At 36.0% G+C, this 18,003-nt stretch overlaps 1 protein-coding gene across 2 annotated transcripts in view; it reads right to left on the reverse strand.

The window, feature by feature from the left end:
• CNTN1 (contactin 1) overlaps positions 1-18,003 on the reverse strand; it is a 392,609-nt gene that overhangs the window by 65,120 nt on the left and 309,486 nt on the right. For both annotated transcript variants that reach the window (XM_043886892.1, XM_043886886.1), the window contains one exon: positions 6,906-7,055. In XM_043886892.1, coding sequence (XP_043742827.1) covers positions 6,906-7,055 — 150 coding nt within the window. The remainder of the gene's footprint in view (positions 1-6,905; positions 7,056-18,003) is intronic.

Here is an 18,003-nt window from a genome sequence, read left to right on the forward strand (position 1 = left end):
ATTTTACTTTTAGATTTTGTGCTTAAATAATTTGCATAGAAGTACCTTTGGGGACTTTAGCATTTTATTTAAGAATATGCAAATCATCTTGCGACATATTCTAAATTATAAAAATTATGGAGTAGAGGGTCTTGACTTAGAATATATTGATTATTCAATTCTTGTTAATTATTGCTTTAATTTAAATAGCTATTTTTACAGAGATGAAGTTACCATGGATATATTGGGTTGATCAAAAAAGATCATTTGGGTTTTTTCATAATGTCATCCAGAAAAACTTGAATAAACTTCCTGGCTAACCCAATAGCTTCTTATTTTAACTTGCATCAGAATTTCTTTGTGATTTAAAATAAATTTTTAGTAAAAAATTCAAAATGGCAAGTAATACTCTAGAGTCTAGATAAAGGGATTAAAGTCTTACATATGCTTTTATTCTATCTGTAAATATGTTTTCTTTCTGAAGAGATTAATAAAATTAATAAAGTCAAAAAATTAATAAAATCAAATGAACTGCATATTTGGATATTCAAATGAGTTGCCCATAACTCAGGATCTACTGCTCTGACAGTGGAGCATATTGCTAACAATTTTAATGCATCTACCATGTTAAATTGATGCTCTTTGCAGGTGAGGAAGATCCCCTGTGGGAGGGCATGGTAACTCACTCTAGTATTCTTGTCTGGAGAATCTCATGACAGAGAAGCCTGGCAAGCTATGGTCCATAGAGTTGCAGAGTCTGACAAAACTGAAGCAATCTAGCACACACACATCAGATAAAAGAGAGATACTGAGATAGTTCACAAAAATCTTAATGTCTTTAGGGTTTATCAGGCCAAATTTGTTGTTTGCTTATTAATCTAAATTTTAATCTCAAACAGGAAATTTAAAAGCATGTAGTAGAGTAAATTTGTTAATTTCTCAATGGAATGTTAATCTAAAAACAAGTAATCTGGGGAAAGTTCAGAGGGGCAGAAAAGAATGCTACAAACTGAAATAATCATAATGAATAGTAAATTTATTATTAATGTAAAGAACTCAGACCAATTATGGATATTTCATTTAAGTGAAAGAATGAACACTTCCCAGTTTATCTCACTGTATTAAAAACAAAAGCATCTAATGCATATGTTAACTTTATTTTGAACAAAACAAATTGCATTTATTAATGGATTTATCTAAATTTTAATATACAATTATCACTGTAGCTTTGATCACTACTTTCCTTTTCATTATCCTCTCTTAACTTACAATTTCCAGAACCATCCTCTTTTCCTTCTTGTTCCTCTCTTTTCCTACGAATAATGTTAAGTACCAGTTATAGATAATATGCTGTGCTAAGCACTAAAGTTAAAATATGAATAAAATCTGATTTCAGTCCTGTAGATACTAATATAGTACAAGCTAAATATGTACAATTATTTTTAATTCATATCTTAAATATCTACAATGTATTAAAAAATCCCCAGTAACAGTTTGCTGGATGAATGTATAAAGTGAAAGTTGCTCAGTTGTGTCTGACTCTGTGTGACCCCATGGACTATACAGTCCATGGAATTCTCCAGACCAGAATACTGGAGCCTCTTCCTTCTCCAGGGGATCTTCCCAACCCAGGGATCCAACCCAGGTCTCCTACATTGCAGGTGGATTCTTAACCAGCTGAGCCACAAGGAAAGCCCAAGAATACTGGAGTGGGTAGCCTATCCCTTCTACAACTGGGGTCTCCTGAATTACAGACAGATTCTTTACCAACTGAAGTATGAGGGAAGGACCAGATGAAAGTATGAATGAATGTAAGAAAGTCCAGCGTATTAACACTCATCTAGAACTTCAAAAGGATTTTTACATATCACACCTAACTGGATAGTCAGGTTAACACTTTTAAAACAAGATTTTTCTATTGTATTATTAGTGACAGCTACTGAATTTAATGTAGCATCTTACTGGCTATTAAATATGTTCTTGATACCATTCTTCTCCTTTATCAAACATATCCAAAAAATAAAAGTATATGAAAGAGCAGAATAGCTTCATTGGACATGAAATTAAAGTTCTATACATGGTATGAAAGTGTTGATTCCAGTGTTATAGTATTTTTTCTCTTTTCCTTCTTAGTTGTGTCTGGTAAATAAGTGGCAAAAGCTTTCAAAGCAAACCTGAGTATACCATTTTAGGATACTGACTTGCCAACTGTACCTGCAGAGCTATTAACTATGAGGGTTTGGTCTTACAATGACACATCACTTTGAAGGATGCTTTTGTTATCTCTCATTTACACTCAAAATTAAATGGGTTACAAACACATCTTCTAATTCTTCATTTGGGACCATCCATTTTATAATGCACTTGTCTGAAACCAAAGAATATACCCAACTGTGTCTTGTGATCTTAACATTAAGTAATTGGATAGATAAGGGTGTATGCTGCACTAGATAATGTCCTGTCTTTCAGTCAGCATAATGAGGCACACAGTACCCTTCCCATCAAATGGGAACTAGCCTTTATTTCATATAACAAATGTTGGCATCTCTTAGAGACTTGATATAATGGTACATGACAAGACAAATAACCCCCTGTTTCAGAAAGCATTTTTTTGTAACGATAAAAAATATAAATGTCCAATTTTATGAATACTCAATTTTTCAAAAACAGGATGAAAGAAAAAACAGCAATTAAAGAGAAAGTCTGTTGAATTTTATTGTATTAAATATATAGACATATTCTTGTAAGATGATTGAAATTATATGATCCTCTACTATGTTTAGAAGAATGGAAACATTGTCAAATGTGGTGATTTATTAGAGTAGATAATATTTTCTTATAAGCATATTAAAGCATAAAATGAGCATTGAGAGCATAATAAAAATTTGATTCAGCAAATATTATGTACTGGAAAGTACTAACCTTGTTTCCCTTACATGTTTCTAATCATTAAAAGATTTCATAAGGTAAATAATTTCCACTTAGAGATGAGAAAATTGAGGTTTAGGGAGGTTGAGTAATGTGCCTCTAATCACAGAGCTTTTAAATGATGGGACCAATATTCTACAAAAGGATCAATGTCCCAGAGCTTTAATACTGCACATTGTCCTTCTAGAAAGTTGTTTAGGAACAAAGCTATTATTATTACAAAACCCTTAATTTGAATTCCAGCTCTGCTTCACATTAACTGAATGGGATATTGACTTCTTTGTTTGTAAATTAGAAATAATAATACAAGTGAGTAAAGTTATTGTGGGAATTAAATGGAGCAATGAAAGTAGAGAGCTTAGCACTCTGAGATAACATACAGAAAGTACATAAATGACAGTAGGCATAAAAGTTGATTAATAAAGGATCTAAAATATTTTCTTATGAAAGGTTAACAAATGTATTACAGAGTATAGGCATTATTTTTTCACAATTGAAAGGAATGCATCATTTCACTATATCGCTATAGAGTCATATCTTGCATTGTGAATAAGACTGTTACTACTTCATGTGTTTGTTTTGTGTTTGAAGACTTTTAAGAGAAGTTGTTTTCCAAGCAAACTAGAGAGAGAATTAAGTCCTTAACAAAATCCATTTCAGCAAACATAATGTTAGAGGTGATACTTAATGAAGGTGATGCCAAAAGTTATTGGTTGAAAGTAATAACCGTACTAAAATTTTAGGTTTGATATCACTCTGAAACAAATTGTTTCCAGCATTTCTAAGATGAGAAAACATTAAGGTTGGAAAGTCTTCAGATTTACATGAAAACTCCTGGCAAAATGCACATCAAAAAGTATTCTAGTCTTCTAAATATGACATTAAATATAAATTATATTCAGAGATTCACATATGAAAGAGTTAGATTAAATCTTTCTCTCTGAACATTTTTATTGTTGCTCTTAAAAACATATTTCATTTAATTGATTCTACACTGAGATTAAAAAATAAAAAATCTAAATTCTTATGATAATTCTGGCCAGATGATCAACCAAAGCATACTAAAACAATAAGTTTTGAAATAAATAATTTTTTGGTAACAAAATTTCTCAGAAGGAAAGGGAGGGTCTACTAACATTGTCAATGCCAGATAAAATATCTTCCCTCCCCATGAACAATGTTATTTTTGGATTAGAATTAATTCACATTTTACTGGTCAACATAGGACAGAAAATTAACCAAGCTCCATGAAATTAAAAAAAAAGCTGATATCTGAGGTAAATTTGTTATAAGTTTTAACTGAAATTGGTTTATTTTGATTGACTTAACCATTTGATATTTTTGCAATTTTATTTAGAAAATGAATACTTGTTGAAGCAAGTACATGATCTCTCAGCATGAATTATGTGGTTTAAACCACCAGTCAGATAATGTCCCAGTTCCTTTTTATTTTTGATTTTCAAGAACGGACAACTGTGTTTAGTTAATCACATAGAAGCTTCTATTACAAACATAGGAGGCTTTAATAATAAAAACCAAACTCAAGGATCCTGGCTATGTGGTATCTGCATTCTCTAAAGCTGCAATTTATATTATTTCTGTATCCTAATGAGATTTCTGTGGGGTAGAGTAAAAGAAACAATTGTGTTCATTTCATAGGTGGACATATGAAGGCAAATGAAAAATGGCATTTAAGTCATATCTATTTTTGTAATTGAGAATGAAATGTGAACTTCTACTAGAACACTAATAAAGTTTCATATAAAAGACTGTGCTTTTAAAACCTGCTTGAGAAACCACCTTTAAGAGAGAAAGTTGAATGTATCAGGTTTGGATTTTAATTCTGAATCTTGAAAGTAGTTATATCAACCTAGGCAAACTATTTAGTGTATCTGAGTCTGCTGCTTATTAATGAGTATTGGATTATAATACCTTCCATTAATACTAACTTCCAAAAAACTAAGATCATGGCATTTGGTCCTGTTACTTCATGGCAAATAGAAGGGGAAAAGGTGGAAGCAATGACAGATTTCCTCTATATTTGGCTTTAAAATCATTGTGGCCAGTGACCACAGCCATGAAATCAGAAGACAATTGCTTCTTGGCAGGAAAGGTATGACAGACCTAGACAGTGTGTTGAAAAGCAGAGAAATCACTCTGCAGACAAAGGTCAGTATAGTCAAGGCTATGGTCTTCCTAGTGGTCACGTGTTGTGAGAGCTGGACTGTAAAGAAGGCAGAGGGCCAAATAATTAATGCCTTTGAACTGTGGTGCTGGAGAAGACTCCTGAGAGTTCCTTGGACAGCAAGGAGGTCAAACCAGTCAATCTTAAAGGAAACCAACCCTGAATATTCATTAGAAGGACTGATGCTGTAGCTGAAGCTCTTATTTTGGTCAACTGATGCAAACAGCTGAATCATTGGAAAAGTCCCTGCTGCTGGGAAGGATTGAGGGCAGAAGGAAAAGAGGGCATCAGAGGATGAAATGGTTGAATGGCATCTCCGATCAAATGGACATGAAGTTGGGTAAACTCCAGGAGATGGTGATGGACAGGGAAGCCTGGTATGCGGCTCTGTCCATGGGGTTGCAAAGAGTCAGACACAACTGGGCGTCTGAACAATAACAACAATATAATACCTACCTCAAAATATTATTAGGAGGATTAACTGAAATGTATGTGAAAATACTCAGCACAGATCAGTATTTTTGTGTTTCTATTCTTCTTTTATTATAGAATCATCTATTTTATCTGGTAAATTACATGCAGTTACATGAAACTTTAAGAGAGAGTTTACTGATGGCAGTCTCCGTGAATAATTTAGCTTTAAAAACTAAAGACAGTACAATTAATAATTATATTTAGAAGTTAGGCCAAGGGATTGATGTAGCCAGAAATGTGGATAAATGTTATTAAGATAACACAGCAGAATTTTAATGGCATTCTGTCATCCATTTAAAATATTTTTCCCCAAATAAAGCACTGAAGTTTGGCAAGGCATAGTAAAAATAAACAAACTCAGAGAGTCTACAAAACATTTTCTTTTTCATAGACAAGGAATAATAAAGTTATTATTAGAATCAGAACAATATTTTTTGCCCAGAAATGCAAGGGAGAAGGAAAACAGAGTGAAATATTTCTTGTATGAACAGTTATTAAAATGGAGTTGGTGTTCAGCATAAAAATTGAACCTAAATTGGAAGAAAAGCTATGGTTGAGCTGAAAAGAGCACATTTAGAGTGACACCTAATGCTCAAAAGAACACATTATAACTATTCCTGATGTGCTCTGACTCCCCAGGTGTACAGATCTGAGAGTCTCCATCACTTTCTCTCCACAGCCTGCTCATCCTATTCCCCTGCCCATACTTCCATCCATGTGACCATTCAATTATAAATGTCTCTGAAAGACAAAAAAAATGTGAGCCTTCTCGATCATGGAAACTCTTTACATGACTCTGCCTGGTTAAGATTCACAATTTACATTAAAATTTATATTCTAAATGGGCTTCCCTGGTGGCTCAGATGGTAAAGAATTTGACTGTAGTGTTGGAGACCCAGGTTTGATCCCTGGGTAGGGAAGATCCCCTGGAGAAGGGAATGGCAACCCACTCCAGTATTCTCACTTGGGGAATTCCATGAACAGAGGAGCCTGGTGGGCTACAGTCCATGGGGTCACAAACAGTCAGACATGACTGAGAGACTAACATTTTCACTTATAGTCTAAACACCAAATTTATTTAAGTAGTGTCTAGAGGATCACAGACTTCCCTCTATTTACTTCTTTCCCACTAATTATGTAAAAATATTTTAAAGCTTTTTATCTTCTCTTTTGATTTTTGACTTCTTGGCATATAATGTGCACATATGTGTGAAATACATACATATATATATTTTTAATTACTTACTTCACAGCATTATTTCCAAATATGTTCAATTATGTATTAAAGTGTCACTGAATTTATAAAACTTTTAAATTTTAAAATGTTTTTTCTACATACCAGCGCCATCTGTTTTAATTTTGTTTGATGGTATACTGGGCTCTCCTATACCCAATGTATTGGTTGCTACCACACGAAATTCATATTCCATCCATGGGATTAAATCCACTGCTCTTGCTGCCTCCATGTTTCCTTCAATAATTGGGGGATCTAAATAAAACAAATATTAAATAGAGAATATTAGTTGAGTAACATCTCTCTTATAATTCCCTAATTTTATTTTACTCTTTTGAGAAAGTAGCACATATTCCACTAAGTCAAATAAAAATAAAAATTAGGATGACAAATGTTAATTACATTTAAAGAAGTAAGAAGAGAGGTCCTTAAGAAAATCTTAGACCTTAGAAAGACAGACACACATATGTATTATTTATTTAGTAAGTGTCGGCCAGGAGCACTAAGATTCTGCTTTTCTGACTGACTCCCAGGTCAGGTCTTTGCTGTTAGTCTATTGGCTACACTCTGAACACTGAGAATATACATTCTGAAGACAGAATCCAGAAAGATTCTTGATGTGAGGGTATGATTCAGGAAGTTAAAATTTTTCTGGACTCAAACTGATATAGTGTATGGGTAGCAAATGATTGATTAGTACAGTACCTATATGTTTATACCCTTTTGTTTTTAGCTTTTTAGATTTAAACCCAAATCATTTGGGGCAGTTATTAATAAATGTTAAAATAATTCATTCAGATTTATTTACCATTCAGAATGTATGCTATTAGATACTAACAGGAAAATTATACCTTAGGAGTAAGATATGCTTCAAGATTGCTTATTTAGTTGAGGTATTAGAAAACATACAACCAAGGCAGGACCATACATTATTTTAAGTTACTTCCCCTAAAATATTTTCAGGGCTTCCTTGGTGGCTCAGACAGTAAAGCGTCTGCCTACAATGCGGGATACCCGGGTTCAATCCCTGGGTCAGGAAGATCTCCTGGAGAAGGAAATGACAACCCACTCCAGTATTCTTGCCTGGAAAATCCCATGGACAGAGGAGCCTGGTAGGCTACAGTCCATGGGCTCGCAAAGAGTTGGACGCAACTGAGCGACTTCACGCCACTTTATCTTCTATCTCCTCCACCACACCCTCACACCATATCAGAATCTGTTTGTCTTAGTTCATATACAGAAGAACTAATTTTAGGTAATTGGAAGAGGAAAGATGAAGTTTTGAATGTGCAGGACTTCTCACAGAGAAAGGGAAAACACAGGGCTCATTGTTATGACACTGGGTAGAGTCTTCCTTACTAGATGCCTTTTAATGATTTTAAGCTTCCATGATTTGAATGGTGATTATCCCTCCCCCGCCAAAAGGTATGTCTATGTTCAAATCACCAGAACCTTGAATGTGACTTTATTTTGCAAAGAATTTATCGACCATTTTAATTTTAGGACTAAAAATCAAGATAAATATCTTTGGCTAAAATCACCCTGGATTATCTAGATGGATCTTAAATCCAGTGACCAATGTTCTTATAACATAAACACGACAAGGAAACAGAGAAGAGGAGGGTGAAATGTGACCATAAAGGCAAAAACTGAAGTGAAGCAGCCATATGCCAAGGAGTATTTAGAGCCTCTAGAAGCTGGGAAAGGCAAGGAATGGGTAGTTCCCTGAGATTCTTGGAGATGGTACAGCCCTGCCAACACCATGATTTTGTACTTCTGTTGTTGTAAACCACCCAGTCTGTGGTAACATGTTATGACAGCCCTAGGGAATTAATACAGAGATTTAGAGGCAGAGACTGATGGAAATATCTGTGAGTTTGTGAGTCTGGAAAGTACAAGTTGAAAAGTATAACAGAAGGGTCAAGGAGGCTGTCGGATACTCTCCTCTGCTACTTATGCTGCAAAACTCCAGCCCCATTTAAATGTCTGAAGAATGGAAATGTTGAAACTGTTCTAAAGGGCCATTCTTGGCAAGGGCATGGTGCTCTCAAGATGGTAAAACCCACACTGGGGCTTTTCCAAGCAGCTGGGCAGTCAACAGGTAGGGGCAGGTGAAGTCTGGGTCAGAACAGGAATACCCTGATGGATGTGCAGTAAAAACTCAGCTAATAAACTGACTCCAAACATGCATGAAGGTCCAATAGTAAAATATCTCCAAACAAGTGGGAGCTCAGGAGTATGTCCTGAGTAGAAAATCATACTTGACTACAGAAAATATTTAGAAGAATGGTGAGAGATAAAGAAAAATCAACTGGAGTTATTTTAGGGTGTTTTAGATTCCAGATGAAGAAGTATGATCTGTGGCTAAATGAAGTATGAGGTGAAGAAAGAACATGCAAAGAGCCTTGGAGTTACATTACAGCCATGAGAAGACAGGCCTCAGTGGGAAACCCTTGGCCTAGTGATGCAAATGACTTTCAAAACAGGAAATTGGGAGTGGGTGTTAGGAAGATAAACTTTCAAGATGTACCTTATGAATAATTAAAGAAGGAATTTTATATCAATAAGCTAATAATATATCTACAAATATAGCTAAAGGTGTAAAAGCTCCTCTTTTTAAGAACAAAACCAGTTATGATCATTCTTATTAATATACACTAACACTAGCACCTATGAGATGGTAAGTATTTAAAACAAAAAAGTTTTTGGCATATCTTTACAATACACCCTGTATAAAACCATTTACATAAGCAGTAGGGCTAATCTAGCAAAAATGGCTAATACCAATCATTTTAGAAAAATGTATCTAGAATTAAATGTGGTTCTGTATCTGGCCTGCTTTCCTTCCCCAGAAGGGGTCAGGACTTTTGACTCATACCACATCACAAGAACAGGATTTAAAAGTTTGCTTTCTAATTTTTTTTTTCCTGTCCAATCTTGAGCTAAGCAGCCCATATCATCATTTTACAATTAGAACCTCAAGATTGGCTATGTCCATACCAGGCCATGCTCATAATATATCACTATGTCCCACTTATTTACTCCTATTTGTCATTTATGGATACACACACACACACACACACATCCATATATATGTTTGTGTTTCTTTTTCTTCTTAATCATGTTTTGGGGCCACTCAAGGCCTCGTATACCTAGTATGATGTCTTGCAGGTAAAACTACTTGATAAATATTTGTAGAAATTGTAAACAAAATACAAATACAGAAGTTGTGCTTATTTAGAGTCTACAATGTCTCAGCACAACCATGTGTACAAAAACCACTTTATTTTTTCCTTCAACCTGAATCAGGCAGGCTACTGGTAGTAGAAAAGAGGGCATTATATTACTTGAACCCTCCAAAAAATATCCACGCTTTATGACTTTTATATCTATATTCAAATCATAAATTATCCTGCCTTGTCTAAAGCAGAGGATAAAGCTCGTCTCCATCCTCTTACGCTCTCTCCCATTCTCTTTAACTCTGAATTGGCCTTTTCTGATTTCTCTCCTCCACTGCTACTATGTTTTACCTCATTTTTATTTATTTTATTCATAGCCCTAAATGTTCCTATAAAAGGATTTGTACCTTTTGTAATTTTATCCAATCCCTTTAGCCTTGGTAGAAGCTAATGGATGTATTTTATTTTTCCAAAACCACCCACGCAGATAGGTTGGAAGCAAAGGTCATCTTTCCTTTGGAAAGAGTTTCATGCCCCAAGCCAAATGGACAACAATCAGGAGCAGAGGGACTTTGTGTCTCCTTTCTTCAGCCAAGTCTCTAGCAACCTGTTTGCTATTTCTGGAGTCACAAAGAGAGGTAAGTACTTTGCAAAACAGAGGCAAGTACCCAGAATTAGGACTGAGAGCTCAAGTTTCTGAGTTTCAACTGAGTCAGTTCTGAGTCAGGTCACTTTTTACAGATATCAGTGTAGAAAATCGGATTTTTAACTGTATAAGGTCAAAGGTTTCTCTCTGTTAAAAAAAAAAAAAAGTAAGATGTTGTATATTAACCTGATAGGTATTTAGATTGGTTGCAAAGGGGTATAGAATAGGAGACATAAATCTTACTTTAATACTCAGATCAAAAAAAAAAAAATACTCAGATCAAAAGACCCTTCTTTAGAAGGTCTTATTTTGATAACCAGCCCTAGCAGCAACGTAGAGATATATTTTCAAATAGTTTTAGCCCATAATCCCCAGAGTTAAAAAAAAAAAACAAATTCTAGCTGTTCTTTGGAGGAAAAGAGAAGCAAGCCTCATGGGTATCCCAAGGCCAAAAGTTACAAGGTTTTGGTTTCTGGTGTTTTGTCATATGCTTTGTATTGCTGCGCCTTCTAAGCCACATTGACTAATTCTTTGAGCAACTTTAGAAACACACAGACTGAGAAAAAGTCGATGTTTCAAAAATAACTCCAGGCAATGTAATCACCTGTTCTAGATTCTCCAATGTTGCCATAGTAAGTGCTGCTATTTCTTCAGGATTTAAATACAATCCAAATCCTCAGGATCTTCCATTTCAATTTAAAACACAAGTTTTTGAAAGTACCTGGAAACAATTACCCACTTGGGGGTTCTAGCTGAAAAAGCCAGTCCATCGTTGGAAAATGAAAATGGGCATTTAAAGACCTCTCTCTGGCACTGACACAACTACTCTCTTGTGACTTTAGAGGCTCTAGACCCAACACACAGACCATTTGGCAGGACTCAGGGAGGAGCCAGAGGTGTGACAAATTTCCTTGAAGAGAGAGAGAAGTAGGCTGTGCTTCAGCGTCCCAGAGTGTATGATTCATTGATTCTTCTCTAGGGAAAATTTGCATGTAGCCTCATAAAAACCCAGAAATTTTTATTTGAAATGAGAACAACAGAAGTGAAGCTACAGAAAGGCAAACACGAAAACAGTACATTTTAAAATGCAAATCTCCTACAAGGAGCCTAATTATTTTTTCATTTTTCAAACTATTACCTTGGCAAAGATTAAAAAAAAAAATACTAAATACTAAGTAGAGGTATGGTAGAAAAGAAACTCATATACTGGAACTTATACCTTTCTACAGTGTAATTTTGCAGTATAACTCATGAGCTTAAGCATGCTTACAGTCAATAATTTAACTTATAAATGTTTATTCTGAGGAAATAATCTAAAATTCAAAGAAACATTTATGTACCGAGATGATAATTGCAAAGATTTATAATAATTCTAGTCCTCCACATGATAGAACTTTAAACATAAAGACATTTTTCTTCCTTTTCTTTCTTTCTTTTTTTTTTTTTTTTTGAGAACATATCCGGGGCTCTCTCAATTGTTCCTCATAGCACAGTTTCCAGGCTATTTTATGTTCTGGCCAACATTTCTCTTCCACACAAACATACACACCATCACCAGCAGTATTCTATACTTTTTCTTCTGAAAGCAGTAGCATATAACCCAACATAACATTTTAAATCTGACCTGAGCATCTCAAGGAACTCTAGGAATGGTATCAAATTTATGTTGTTTATCCCCAAAAATGTTCAAGAGAAGTAATACTTACAGTAGCTTGTTTTAAAGATGTGCTTTCCATATTTCATGTCATTATTCTAAATTTAATCTTTAGAATGCTGAAAGCTGGAATCTGAAAAATACCTACTGGACACCTAAAATAATTACCTTTATAAAACTGAATTTAATTTGGCATCTCCTTTCTTCAGGGGACACCACTATAAATAAAAACCATGTGATTTTTGTTTCTGCATTGGTTGTAAAAATTATTTTTCACTTTCACTTAGTAAAGGAGGAAGCAGACAGAACAGGCTCCATCTTGAAAGCAGGACTCTATCTTGGGCTGGACTGTGGACTTAGAGCTATATGCCCAGTATCTATGGAAACGACACACCAACTGGAAAGCCAGGCCCCCCGGGTGGGAGAGCCCCAGGGCTCATACCTAGACTCTCCATTGCCTAAAAGAATACCCTAATTATCTGTGTACCCGAATAGAATAATAAATTCTATTATGCTTATTGGGGTATGACCACAGGCCTATTGATAATTGTCCACTGTTAACTACCTAGGCTTAAGGCATACGAATCACGGGTTTAAGGCATACGAATCATGGGTTAACTTTGTATCTTTCTTTTCCTTTGTACAGACTAGTTTCAGAAAATTTGGGAAGGTGGGTTTGAACATGTACACTTAGGGTATATAAGGTTTTCACAAAAACTATTCGGGGTCCTTGGCTAAGAGGAGACTCTGCCTTGCGCCTGCCGGTGTAATAAACTGCACTCCACTATCTGCATTGTCCTTCCGAGTGAGTTTGTTTCCCGGAATGTGTGGCTACAACATTAGGACACAATCACAAGAGAACAGTACTGATACAGCTAACAAGAAGAACATATAAAATAATGTAAATAACAATAGTTTTTGCAGAGCCCATCAGAGGGTTGAATTTGTGAAGAAATCTAATGAACTAAATCATCACTGGTAGAGTCATGGGGAAGAGGAGGAAGTAGTCACAAATGTTCATAAGAAAAACTCAGTTTAACTTTTCATAGATATTTAAAGACAGAGTGCAAGCTGGCATGACTTTTTTGAATCCCTGGGAGATAAAGGAGAGTCTTTTCCTGTTGACCAGTTCTTTTTTGTAGATGTATTCAATAAAGTTTGGAAGCAGAAGAGTGCTGAGAGACCACCCTTAAAGGCAGTGTTTCTATATCTCACTGATATTGTTGGTAAAAATATGAAGATTATTCTGATAAACTCAGGTAAATCAGGTAAGCTCTAGAGTAATCATTAAGTTTTTATATTTAGAGAATTTCATTAAATTAGTTAAATTTTTATGCTAGAAAATATTCATAATGCAAAAGAAAGCAATAAAGAAGGAATAGAAAGACATAAACATGAAATATTTAGAAGACAAAAATATCAGGCAAATATAAATTCAACTACACCAGTGATAATATCAAATGTTAATGGATTAAATACTGTAATCAAAAAGCAGAGATTGTAGGGCTAGATATAAAATAAGATCCAGTGATATGCTGTCAATAGACAATATACTTTAGATTCAAAGATACAAATAGGTTGGCTGTTGTAAAAGATATAACGTGAAAACAGGAACCATAACAAACAGAAGCGGCTATGCTGATATAAGAAGCACCCTATTCAAATGCAACTTTTGCTTCCCTATATCCCTTCTTTGTAGTTTTTCTTTAGCACTAAACACCATGTGACTTACTTTACATTTTAGTTTGTTGCTTACTACAATCTCTCCTAGTAGAATGTAAGCTCTTTAAAATTAGGGCTATGGCATTTGGTTTTGGGTTGTTTTTTTTTGCTTTTTGCTTTTTATTTCTCTCTCATTTACTCACAGGTGGTCAATTATGAATCCAGCATCTAGGACTGGTTCAGGCAGACAATAGGAGCTCAATATGTATGCATGGCTAGGGATAGAATGGTGAATCAAACAAAAGTCTTCCTTCTCATGAAACATAATTTATAATAGAATAATTTTTTAAATGAGAAGCATATTTTATTGAGCTACACAGTAAGCATACATGATTAAAGGAGATGATTGCAATTATTATTCCTTTCTCAAAGCCAAACCAAATTTTAAACATATGTGTATTTCATTTGCTCTCCAGTTATCTATCAGTTCAGTTCAGTTCAGTTGCTCAGTCGTGCCCGACTCTTTGCGACCCCATGAACCGCAGCACTCCAGGCCTCCCTGTCCATCACCAACTCCCGGAGTCCACACAAACCCATTTCCATTGAGTCGGTGATGCCATCCAACCATCTCGTCCTCTGTTGTCCCCTTCTCCTCCCTGCCTCAATCCTCCCCAGAGTCAGGGTCTTTTCCAATGAGTCAGCTCTTAGCATCAGGTGGCCAAAGGATTGGAGTTTCAGCTTCAGCATCAGTCCGTCCAGTGAACACCCAGGACTGATCTCCTTTAGGACGGACTGGTTGGATCTCCACGCAGTCCAAGGGACTATCAAGAGTCTTCTCCAACACCAAAGTTCAAAAGCATCAATTGTTCGGTGCTCAGCTTTCTTTATGGTCCAACTCTCACATCCATATGACTACTGGAAAAACCATAGCCTTGACTAGACGGACCTTTGTTGGCAAAGTAATGTCTCTGCTTTTTAATATGCTGTCTAGATTGGTCATAACTTTCCTTCCAAGGAGTAAGCGTCTTTTAATTTCATGGCTGCAATTACCATCTGCAGTGATTTTGGAGTCCAAAAAATAAAGTCAGCCACTGTTTCCCCATCTATGTGCCATGAAGTGATGGGACTGGATGCCATGATCTTAGTTTTCTGAATGTTGAGCTTTAAGCCAACTTTTTCACTCTCCTCTTTCACTTTCATCAAGAGGCTCTTTAGTTCTTCACTTTCTGCCATAAGGGTTTTGTCATCTGCATATCTGAGGTTATTGATACTTCTCCCGGCAGTCTTGATTCCAGCTTGTGCTTCCTCCAGCCCAGCGTTTCTCATGATTAACATCAATTTGACTGGATATCGAAGATCATCTACTGTTTTATCACTGTCATCCATTTTCCTTCTATTTGGAGAATCAGAAACTGCTTGTGCATTATTTTATCAAATATCTAAATGGTTTTAAAAAATCGCTTTTCAAATGTTGGATTTTGCCAAGTATGTTTATAGATAATTCTTATACTCACAAGCATAATGTAATAGAAATGTTTCACTTGTTTCTAATTCATTTGAACTTCATAAACTTATATACAGAACCACTCAGTTGTGTTCAGCTTTTTGCGGCCCCATGGACTGTAGCACACCAGGCTTCACTGTCATTCACCATCTCCCAGAGTTTGCTCATACTCGTTTCCATTGAGTCGGTGGTGCCATCCAAACATCTCGTCCTCTGTTCTCCCCTTCCATCTTATTTGAATCTTTTCCAACATCAAGGTATTTTCTAATGAGTCAGCTGTTCGCATCAGGTGGCTAAAGTATTGGAACTTCAGCTTCAGCATCAGTCCTTCCAATGAATATTCAGACTTGATTTCCTTTAGGATTGACTGGTTTAATCTTCATGCAGTCCAAGGGATTCTCAGGACTCTTCTCCAACACCACAGTTTGGAAGCATCAGTTCTTTGGCACTCAGCCTTCTTTATGGTCCAACTCTTACATTCATACATGATTACTGGAAAAACCATGGCTTTGACTAGATGGACTTTTGTCAACAAAATGATGTGTCTGCTTTTTAATCCTCTGTCTAGATTTTTCACAGATTTTCTTTCAAGGAGAAAGAATCTTTTAATTTCATGGCAACAGTCACCATCCACAGTGATTTGGAGTCCAAGAAAATAAAGTCTGTAACTGTTTCCATTGTTTCTCCATCTATTTGCCATGAAGTGATGGAGCTGGATGCTTTATGAATGCTGAGTTTTAAGCGAGCTTTTTCACTCTCTCCTCTTTCACCTTCATCAAGAGGCTCTTTAGTTCCTCTTTGCTTTCTACCATTAGGGTGGTATCATCTGCATATCTGAGGTTACTGATATTTCTCCCAGCAATCTTGATTTCAGCTTATGCTTCATCTAGCCCGGTATTTTGCATGATGTACTCTGAATAGAAGTTAAATAAGCAAGGTGACAGTATACAACCTTGATGTACTCCTTTACTAATTTTGAATCAGTCTGTTGTTCCATGTCCAGCTCTAATTGTTGCTTCTTGACCTGCATACAGGTTTCTCAGGAGGCAGTTTACATGGCCTGGTATTCCCATCTCTTGAGGAATTTTCCACAATTTGTTGTGATCCACACAGTAAAATGCTTTAGTGTAATCAATGAAGCAGACGTAGATGTTTTTCTCGAATTCTCTTGCTTTTTCTATGATCCAACAGATGCTGACAATGTGACCTCTGGTTCCTATGCCATTTCTAAAACCAGTTTGCACAGCTGTAAGCTCTCGGTTCAGGTATTGTTGAAGCCCAGCTTAGAGGATTTTGAGCATGACCTTGCTAGTATGTGAAATGAGTGCAATTGTGTGATAGTTTTATCATTCTTTAGCATTGCCTTTCTTTGGGATTGGAGTGAAAACTGACATTTTCCAGTCCTGTGGCAACTGCCGAGTTTTCTAAATTTTCTTTCTTCTGACTTAAATTGAAAAAAGTAGGGAAAACCACTAGGCCATTCAGGTACTGTAGAGAAATGTTTAATACTAAAATATATCCTGTGCTGTGCTTAGTCGCTCAGTTGTGTCCAACACTTTGCAATCCCATGGATTGTAGCCCACCAGGCTCCACTGTCCATGGGGATTCTCCAGGTAAGAAAACTGGCGTGGGCTGCCATGCCCTCCTCCATAGGATCTTCCCCACCCAGGGATCAAACCCAGGTCTCCCGCATTTCAGGCAGATTCTTTACTGTCTGAGCCCCCAGGGAAGCCCAAGAATACTGGAGTGGGTAGCCTATCTCTTCTCCAGAGGATCTTCTCAATCCAGGAATCGAACCAGGGTCTCCTGCATTGCACGTCAATTCTTTACCAACTGAGCTACCTGAGAAGCCCTAAAATGTATCCTAAACCATTGTTATAGATTTCAAATTTATATTTCATTAATTTCCCATGATAAGAAGACATTATCCTAAAAAGGTGAATTTAAATTAAAACTTCTCAGGGAGCAAACAAATAAATTCCATTATGTAAAGATTAAAATGAGCAGGTTTAAGTTATGCTGGGACTAATTCTTGTTGTTGTTGTCTTTTTTTTTTTTTTTTTTTTAGCTGAATTTACTATTTTATTATTATTTTTTTTTTCCAGTGGGTTTTGTCATACATTGATATGAATCAGCCATGGATTTACATGTATTCCCAGTCCCGATCCCCCCTCCCACCTCCCTCTCCACCCGATTCCTCTGGGTCTTCCCAGTGCACCAGGCCGGAGCACTTGTCTCATGCATCCCACCTGGGCTGGTGATCTGTTTCACCATAGATAGTATACATGCTGTTCTTTTGAAATATCCCACCCTCACATTCTCCCACAAAGTTCAAAAGTCTGTTCTGTATTTCTGTGTCTCTTTTTCTGTTTTGCATATAGGGTTATCGTTATCACCTTTCTAAATTCCATATACATGTGTTAGTATGCTGTAATGTTCTTTATCTTTCTGGCTTACTTCACTCTGTATAATGGGCTCCAGCTTCATCCATCTCATTAGGACTGGTTCAAATGAATTCTTTTTAATGGCTGAGTAATATTCCATGGTGTATATGTACC

The sequence above is a fragment of the Cervus elaphus genome, chromosome 3 (genome assembly GCF_910594005.1).
Source record: "Cervus elaphus chromosome 3, mCerEla1.1, whole genome shotgun sequence".
NCBI lineage: Eukaryota > Metazoa > Chordata > Mammalia > Artiodactyla > Cervidae > Cervus > Cervus elaphus.